This window comes from Berghia stephanieae, chromosome 4, assembly GCF_034508935.2.
Source record: "Berghia stephanieae isolate SIO BIC M18660-M18661 chromosome 4, UCSD_Bste_1.3, whole genome shotgun sequence".
Classification (NCBI taxonomy): Eukaryota; Metazoa; Mollusca; class Gastropoda; order Nudibranchia; family Aeolidiidae; genus Berghia; species Berghia stephanieae.
Genome location: NC_088363.1, coordinates 38,302,394 through 38,312,010, shown reverse-complemented (window position 1 = coordinate 38,312,010; position 9,617 = coordinate 38,302,394). Strand labels below are relative to the sequence as shown.

The 9,617-nt window shown below is 40.8% G+C and overlaps 1 protein-coding gene across 1 annotated transcript in view; it reads right to left on the bottom strand.

Moving 5' to 3' along the window:
* Positions 1-8,763: 8,763 nt before the first annotated feature.
* Positions 8,764-9,617, bottom strand: part of LOC144972003 (sialin-like) — a 28,935-nt gene continuing 28,081 nt past the window's right edge. The window contains exon 10 of the mRNA XM_078913083.1: positions 8,764-9,615. Coding sequence (XP_078769209.1) covers positions 9,461-9,615 — 155 coding nt within the window. The 3' untranslated portion in view covers positions 8,764-9,460. The remainder of the gene's footprint in view (positions 9,616-9,617) is intronic.

The window sequence follows — 9,617 nt, the reverse complement described above, 5'->3', positions numbered from 1 at the left end:
AACATTTTATATTTTTCACATACTAAACAGCTTCTAATTTCATTTTCGATATCAGTTGACATTCCTGGCCACCAAACACTTTCCTTTGCCAAGGCCCGTCATTTCACAATTCCCAAGTGACTTTCGTGGAGTTTGTTCAGTATTTCCTTTCTTATTTTCTCAGGAATAACCATTCTAGATTGATATAGTAAAATATCATCATGTAGTGATAACTCCTCTTTTACAGAAAAATATTTCTTTTCATCAACATTAATATTCTTAGATGTAGGCCAGCCTTGTAGGCAATATTGCTTGATGTTCTTCAGGATAGAGTCATTTTGTGCATTTCTTATTTCTGTCATTTTATTTTCAGTGGCTGGTAAGTTTTTCATAACAAAATTGACGAACACATTTACTTCTTTTTCCCTCACTGTTTCATTTTCAAGATTCTGTTGTGTTAAGGGTGCTCTCGATAAAGCGTCGGCAGTGAATAAATCTTTACCTTTCTTGTATTGTACCGTAAAGGAAAATCTCATCAACCTCATTCTAAATCTTTGTATTCTCGGGGTTAATTCGTCTAATCGTTTTTCACGGAGAAGCGCAACAAGCGGTTTGTGGTCTGTTTCAATTACAAATGTATTTAAACCCACTAAGTAGTCAGAAAAACGTTCACACCCTCAGGTGACTCCGAGAGCCTCTTTTTCCACCTGCGGATATCTTTGTTCTGTTGGAGTCAGAGACCTAGATGCATGAAATACAGGTTTCCCATGGTCGTCAACCTTTTGGAATAAAACAGCTCCAAGTCCATACTTGGAGGCATCTGTTTGTACTTTAGTATCTTTCTTTGAGTTGTAGTGGATGAGAACTGGTGGTTTTGTCAGGTCACCTTTCAGTGTCTCAAAAGCTGTTTTTTGTTTAGCATCCCACAGCCATTCGTTATCTGTTTTTAATAACTGTCGTAATGGTTCTGTTTTTTCTGCAACGTTGTCAATGAATTTACTGACATGATTTATCATACCCAAAATCTACGCAATTCTTTGACGTTATTGGTGTTGGATATTCCTTTATCGCTTTCATTTTCGACGGGTCAATTTCAATTCCGTCACAAGATATCATGTGTCCCAAGAATTTTATTTTATTTTGACTGAACTCGCATTTGTCATTCAAAGTTAATCCGGATTCTTTCAACCGTAACAAGACTTTGTGCAATCTCTCATCATGCTCCTTTTCTGTGGTACCCCCAACTAGAATGTCATCAATTGCACAAACTACACCGGGTATGTCTTTGAGGAGTTGACACATCTCTCTTTGGAAGATCTCAGGACTTGAACTTATTCCGAAGCACAATCGCTTATAACAGTATCTGCCAAAGGGAGTTATAAATGTTGTTAGTTCTTGTGGTTCTTCATCAAGCAATAGTTGATGAAATCCTGCATTACAATCTAGTTTTGACCAAATGGTCTGTCCTGATAACTGGCTTAGAAGTTGATCAGTGCATGGGAGTGGAACGTTATCTCTTTTCACCCCTTGATTTAATTTTGTTAAATCCACGCAAATTCTCACTTTATCACTATTGTTCTTGGGTACGACAACAATTGGTGCACACCAGTCTGTTGGTTTTGACACTGGTTTGATGATGTCCATTTTTTCGAGCCTATCTAGCTCTTGGCGCACTTTTTCGTATACTGGTAATGGTATTCGTCTTGGCGTTGACACCGAAAAAGGTGTCACACCTGTTGCAACTTGATGGTATACTTTCTATCTTTGATACGACCTAATCCCGAGAACAATTCTGGATACTGTTCCCTAATCTCAGAGCCCATTTTGTCTTTTTCAATTTTGTTCACTCTGGCAATCAATTTTAATGCCTCAATTGCAGGTCTACCTAACAGTGGCTCAGTCAAATGTTCAATAACGTAAATGTTTTGCTTTGTTTTTCTCTTTCCTCTCTTCAATTCTGCAGTAAATTTCCCTTTTACTAGGACTGCTTCTCTTCCAGGTCCAAACAAACGTTTTCTAGTGTCTTTCAATACAACCCCTGCTGGCAATACTGTTTCAGGAATGACTGTAACATCAGCACCGGTGTCTAATTCAAAATCAATCACATCTTTCCCAATCAAAATGTCAACACGCCACGGGTTTTCAATATTTTGATTCTCATTTCTTACTGCACCAAGAAAATTTCCATCTTCTGAATCTGAATCATCATAGTTCACATTATTAACATAGTTTCTCTGTCGTGGTGCATTTTTGTAATGGGTTTTCGTTTGACCGAATTTGGTGCGACACATTTTCTCAAAGTGTCCAATCCGTTCACACTTATGGCATTTTGCATCTCTGGCTGGACACCTATTGTCTCCATGAATTTTTCCACATCTGGTGCAGGGTTGGTTTTGATAGTAATGTTTCTTTGGTTTATTATTATTAATCCTCTTTGATCTCACACTTTCAACACTTCTTTCACTTTGCACACGATCAACATTCATTCCACTGTTACCATTAGAATTAGAGCACAATTGCACTTGGCAGCAGCTTCTTATGGTTCACACTATTATGTTATGACGATCGACCCAATCAGCAAAGTCCGGTCCGCATTCGTGCACCGTCGCGAACCCGCCTGGTAGCATCGTCACAACACACCTTTCGACTAGATGCTCTGCCGTTTCGGGTTCTTGCCCACAGCGTGGACATATTGGACAGGAAGTTAGACCCCACTGATGTAACGTACCGGCCGTTAGGCAGCTCCTCGACCGAAGCCGATTCGCAGCTACCAGTGTCTCCTCTTACTGGTATCAAAGCCTGGCAACTTCTCACCAAGCTTAGAGGAGGGTAGGTCCCCGCCCCCACGAGGGATTGAATTCGTCCAAACCGACTTCCATCTCGTATGTGCAGCTCTGTCCGTAGTCAGGGATTCTGCGTACAAGGGTTGCCGGGACTTATTTCGGCTCGAAACGGGGGCACCGTTCATTATGCGCATGAGAGGGGTATCCCCATTCCCTCTCTCTTTGATCTTACTTTGCCAGTTTCCCGTAATGGTCTCCCTCCGGACATCGGGGGGCTGGATCGCCGCCATTATCGGGCCCCATTCTCTAGGGGTTGTTGCTAGCGTTCCCGACACTATGTGCATCGACTTGCGAAGTTTTACATCCACCTTCTCAACGTTTCTGCTTCTACCCCACACTGGAGCGCAATACTCCGCGGTGGAATAGCATAGTGCCAGGGCGGATGTTCTCAGGAGCGCTTGGCTAGCGCCCCAAGTCGATCCCGCCAGCTTCCTCAGAAGACTATTCCGCTTCTCTATCTTCCGGGCAACCCCTTCGAGATGAACCCGATAGGTAAGACTGCGATCCAACGTCACCCCTAAATATTTTGGACGCGGCTCATATGGGAGTGGCTGGTCCCCGACTAGGACATTCAGTTTACGGGTGTGCCAACCACTGCATAAGTGAAATGCAGTGGCCACGGTTTTTGAAGTGTTCATCTTCAGGTACCACTTGTCAAAGTAGGATTTGAGTCTGGTGACGTCCTCGCTGAGTACGCTCTCGAGACGGGTCCACACTTTACTCTGAGTAACGAGTGCCCAGTCGTCTGCGTATCCCAGCCTCAGGGAGGAAGTGTTCGGCATATCGCTAATGTAAACGTTAAACAACATTGGCGCAAGTACCGACCCTGAGGGACCCCATTCTTCAATTTCCTTACTTTGCTCGTGACGTCTCCCAGCGCGACGTGGAATTGCCTTTCCCTAAGATCGAAGAGAACAACTTCAAGGTCTTTTTGCACCTTATGATTTTTGCAAGTTTGAGCATTAACTCATCGCACCAGACCGTATCGTACGCCGCTGATAGGTCTATAAACACAGCACCTGTTTGCTGTTTTCTCTCGAACCCGTGCTCAATATGCTCTGTAAGGGCAATGACCTGCTCCGTGGTGCACCTCCCTTCCCTGAAGCCTGCCTGCTCGGGTGGCAGGGCAGCGTCTAGGACCGGCCCCCATCGGTTTAATAGAACACGCTCCAACAATTTGTAAAGACAGCTCAGCAGCGATATGGGTCTGTAACTGTCTGCCTCCTTCGCCGGCTTCCCTGGCTTCAGGATGGCAACTATCTTCGCATGCTTCCACACTTGTGGAAGCTTTCCTTTTGCAAGGATGTCAGACATTGCCTCTGCTAGCCAGGCCCGTGCCCTGGGGCCCAGATGCGTCACCATATCGGGATATACACCATCTATCCCTGCTGCTTTGCCGTTCTTCACTTCGCTAATGGCTGCACCCACTTCTCGGGGACTGAACGGGGCCGTCCAGTCCGACTCCTCCGCAGGTAGCGAGTCCAAAATCGTACGGTACGCCTTGCGGACACCGCGCTCAAAAGCCTGATTAGGGACCCGCTTACTACGGTTCTTAATGTTCTTGGCAATTGTGTCTGCCTCGCATTCCGGTGCAGCCTTCGCGAAATTCCGATCTGGGTCCAATTTCTTTATCAAACGCCAAGCGTGGCGGCTGGAGTGTGTAAAGTCGAGGCTTTCCACGGTCTCCTGCCACCGTTGCTTCCTTCCCTCTGCCAGAGACTGAAGTAGTCTATCGGCTGCGTCCTGGGACTGGGTCTGCTGGTACTCTCGGTACAGCTCTTCCGACTCTGCACTTGGCGAACTGCTATTTCCATTGACCGCACCATGTCCACCGTTTTTTATAAAGTGAGATCACAGCATTCAAGCAATTTTCTTCTTATCTCCTCACTATTGATGCCTATCACTATTCGGTCTCTGATCAAGTCATCTTCAAGACTTCCGTAGTTGCAAGTTTTGGCCAGTTTCCTCAATTCTGCAAGATAGGTGTCTATTGACTCACCTTCTTTTTGCTCTCTCATGTTCGTAAGTTTCATTAGTCTTTCCGATGCAAAATGAGTTAAATGCTTCTAACACTTCATCCACAGTACGACTTTCATTTTCTGTGACAAAAAGTCCATCATAAATTTCAAGAGCATCATTGCCGATCACTGCCAACAGTGTTGCGAGTCTCATTTCCTCTGATTCTTGACTCAATTTACTAGCAATTTCATAATTCTTCCAATCCCTTTTGAACCGTTTCCAATTTAAAGCGATGTTGGACGTTGTTTCCAACTGTTTTGGTACTGGTATCTTGGACATTATTCAATATACCTGTGATTCATCATCCGAAATATGATAAACACTATAATAATCAATGAATTTTCTCCACTTCTGATACCATGTAGGGTTATGATGACTTTGAAATCATTAGATGACACTGGATTGTTTCAGGGAATAGGATAGCCTTTCTGGGTGGGGATCCTGACCTCCCATAGCGGGCAGGGAGGTACACACTGTGTCTTCTATCCCCTTATATCTGTTTTCCAACATGCTTTCTGTCTTTGTCTTGGAATGAGATTACTTAGTTTTTTTTTCCTGGCCCTGGTCGGAGTCCTGGCTGGGAGGGAAACAGTCAAATGCATAGTTATTGTTTTGGGAGATATTTTTTTCCTTGTAAATCATCTCTCTGTTATGTATTAGTATATTTGTTATTTTTAAATCTATAATGTAAGCATTTGAGTGTGTTCCTCTCTGTTGGATTTTGTTCTTGTGTCCGGATGAGACTTATCGGTGATCTCAAACTAAGTACATTGGTGCTATGCTCTTGGAATCTACATCTGATCCCTATTTGTTCCCAGTTCCACTATGTCTTACTTTCTCTTGGATGCTTCAATTGTAATTCTAGAACTTTCTACTATCCCATTTTCTTCCTTTTTACTGGCGCTGATATGACCTAAATGTGTTGCAAGCGCCGTAAAACCATTAAAAACAAACAAAAAAAAAAAACAATAGGATAGCCTTTATTGAAATACTGATAGACCGTTAACTAGAATATTGAAAGTGAAAGTGACCTCAACCAGGAGGTAAACAATAAAACAATAAGTAATGGTTCATTACATAATAATGATAATGACAATATTAAAGTGGTAATGTTACCACTACAAAAAAGGTCCGGTAATAAGACGCAACCTTGTCTTACTCCGTTGTATAATAGAGTGTATATAAAATGTCGGCTCGTAGTATAATAGAGTGTATATAAATTGTCGGCTTATTGGACCATTGATTTAATTAATGGGCCTTGGATGCTACTTTCGTTAATTTTTGAATCCCTATGTACCTTTCCACGAAGTTTTTTGTTTTTTTTTTTGTTCTGCAACGATGGCTAGGCCCTGTTCTGGAGTCTTTTGTCAGAAGAGAGACAGTCAGTTTGGTTAGGGTAAGGATTAAAGTTATTATTATTTCTTTTCTTTTCTTTCTTTCTTTTTTTGTTTTGTAAATCACTCAATAAAGGTTACTTATGTGGAATATTTTATATAGGGGCGCGAAGTGATCGAGTGGTTAAGAGATTGCACTGTGACCCGTAAGGTCCTTGGTTCGAGCCCCGCTTCAGGCACTTTCGTTATTTTTCCTTGGGCAAGATTAGTAACCCCCAATTTGCTCACCTGGACAACATGGGTGATTCATGTTGGCATCAGACATCCTGTTTGATGGGTTATCTATATTCCTTCATGGAATGCCTAAGCGATGGAATATTATGGTGCCGTTGCGAAAGGGCATAATTTTAATTTTAATGTGGAATATATATTCGCTGAATTAACATAACTTTAAAATTTCGTAAAATCAGCAATAACTCCCGGATGGGGTTCCTGACCTCCCATACAGGGCAGGAGCTACTTACTGTGTCTTCTATCATAGTTTTCCAACACGCTTTTCGCCTTTGTCTTGGAACGAGATTACTTGGTTTTGTCCTGGCCTTAGCCGGATACCCTAGCTGGGAGTGAAACAGTCTAATATATTATAGTTAGACTTTTGGGAGGTGATATTTTTTGTCTTTTTATCTTTTAAATCATCACAAGTACAAGGAAGTAGACGAGCGGAGAGAGCGATTCGGATTGTAGACCTAACCTAAACATTTCGTAAGCTCAGTAGTAACTCTTGAAAACAAGAAAATAAAAAAAAATGTGTTAGATTTAAATTTTATTTATTTTTCTATATTGATCGATAGATATTATGTATAGATCTATTTATAGACGGACGGACAGACAGATAAATAGGTAAGTGGAAAGGTAGATAGTCAGGTAGTTTTGTAGATGGATAAGTAGGTAAGTATATATGCTGGTAGGTTGGCAGATAGATAGGTTGCTATGTAAGTAAGAGAGAGAGAGAGAGAGAGAGAGAGAGAGAGAGAGAGAGAGAGAGAGAACACGGCAGTATTGATAGCCAGAATTTTACTTAATTTCATTAATATCTTAACAAAACTCTTCACCGCTCTTCATCATCATTCATATTCATCTCTGTCTTTAGTCGACCAATTTCACTTCATTTTTAAGCTCTTCGCCCGGTTCAAATGCTTGGTTTAGCGTCTCCTTATTAATACTACTACTATCTTCACCATCCTCGACATTAGGTGAGTCGGGCTGCTCTCTGGCCCACGGTTGGGTCTCTCCTTGAGCAAAACATCCGAAGACAACGGCTCCGACCAACACGAACGCACCACACACGTAAAAACATTTCTCCATTCTTCTTGTGTTTTCTATGTTAAATAAAAAGTTTGTAAAGATGGGCAAGGGGGGGGGGGGGGGGGGGGGGTTGGGGGTTGGGAGGGAATGATGACACGAGTGAAGGTAAATTATACTTGGTATGGTCCAGTCAGACTGATGGAAATGACATTAACCTTCAAGTGAAAATTCTTGCATTTTCTCTCAATAAAGGCTTTAAAAAAATTTCAATTCAGATTTTATTTTTTACAAAATAATATAGATAAACTGAAAACAACAAAAAACGACAAAAACAAAAAACAAAAAAAAATCAACAAAAAAAACAAACAAAAACAACAAACAAACGAAAAACAAAACAAAACAAAAATGACGTGAGTTTTTGTATAGCGCATCACCCATTGTGTTTAGATCGTTCTACATAGGGTTCCAAGCCAATAGCAACCTTCGGTATTTCAGATATAACACAGTTTGTAAGCTACTATCATTTATACACGAGTATGGTGAAAAAGTATAAGTAAGTGGTCTTGTTCATGATCATCATGGTCTTATTGCAGACATGTCAACTTGAAAATTCTAAAATTCGTAATGTTTAGGACATAAAAATATTAGTTGCTATAGTTAACTTTTTAGATCAACAATTTATTATTATTATTATTATTATTATTATTATTATTATTATTATTATTATTATTATTATTATTATTATTATTATTATTATTATTATTATTATTTGTAAACATTTGAATATATTCCTCTTAGTGGGGACCTGTGCTTGTGTCTGGATGAGACATTTAGGTGATCTCAAACAAAGTACACTGATAATGTGCTCTTGGAATCTACATCTGTTCCTTATTCGAACCATTTCCCCTTTGTCTTGCGTTTTCTTGAATGCCTTAACTGGAATTCTAGAACTGTTTACTGTTCCATTGTCTTCCTTTTTACTGACGCTGATATGACCTAAATGTGTCGCAAGCGCCGTAAAAAACCCATAAAAACAAACAAAACAGAGAAAAGTGTTCTATTTTGCAATGAGGACTGCTGAGTATATTGGATGGTATTTTTTTTTTTCAAGGTTGGAAGGGGTGGTGAAATGCTTCAAAAATACTCACAGATAGGAAGAAAAAAAAAATGAAAACATACATTTGGTGTCAAGGCTTCAAAAACCATAGGTGCTAATATTCCCGGAATCGTGGACACAAAGTTTGATATACCAAACGCAACACCTGCATATCTGTCGTGGAAGATTTAAAAGAATAAAAACAAGATTGAAAAAAAATCCAAAAAAAAAAAAAACGAACCAAAACCGCCACCAAACAAACAACAAAAACCAAACACCCGAGAGTCACCTAATGATTTGTATAACACCTGCAGAAATGGATAATTTACCTTTTGCAGATTAACACATTGGACTTTATCTTTTATTTTTGGAGCTTTTATATAGCGCAATATCTACTAAACGTGCTCAAAGCGCTTTACAGGGAATCCCTGACCAAAAGCAACACGTAACGTGTAGAACGAGACATGACGCCTGTTAGGCGATATTTTAATTGTTGTTTTTCGACAAACAGTGCTGTTAATGGCCAGGTACTCAATTTACTCCTGAGTACAGTGAGAGAATGTGATTAAAGAGCCTTCTCCTAGGACTCAACTATGCGCCGAGCGAGGCTCGAAAGCGAGTGTCATACTCATACCACAAGACCACATTGCCGCACCATTACAGAAAACTATTCGTAACCTTTAACATTTATAGTTTGATTGAGCAAATCTATTGAGAACTAATCACACAACTAGCGATCTAGAAACAATAACAAAGAGCAGCGTGATGTCAAATTCCTTAATTGCAAACAATCATCTATATTTGTCCGAGCGGGCTTGAGGGTATGTCACAAACCTTGCGTTTTGATTGGGCAAAAATCGGCTGGTGACTGGTTAATTATTGACTTAACCCGGGGCAAAATCCACATGGTTGGCCATAATGCCGCCATAGATCATGCCTTCAAATCCCACCGATAAGGTCAGTAGGACAATGCCGGTGGTTCTGTTCTCACAAGATACAAATCCTACAGCGACGATGAGGGAATCGGAAGCGATGAAAGCT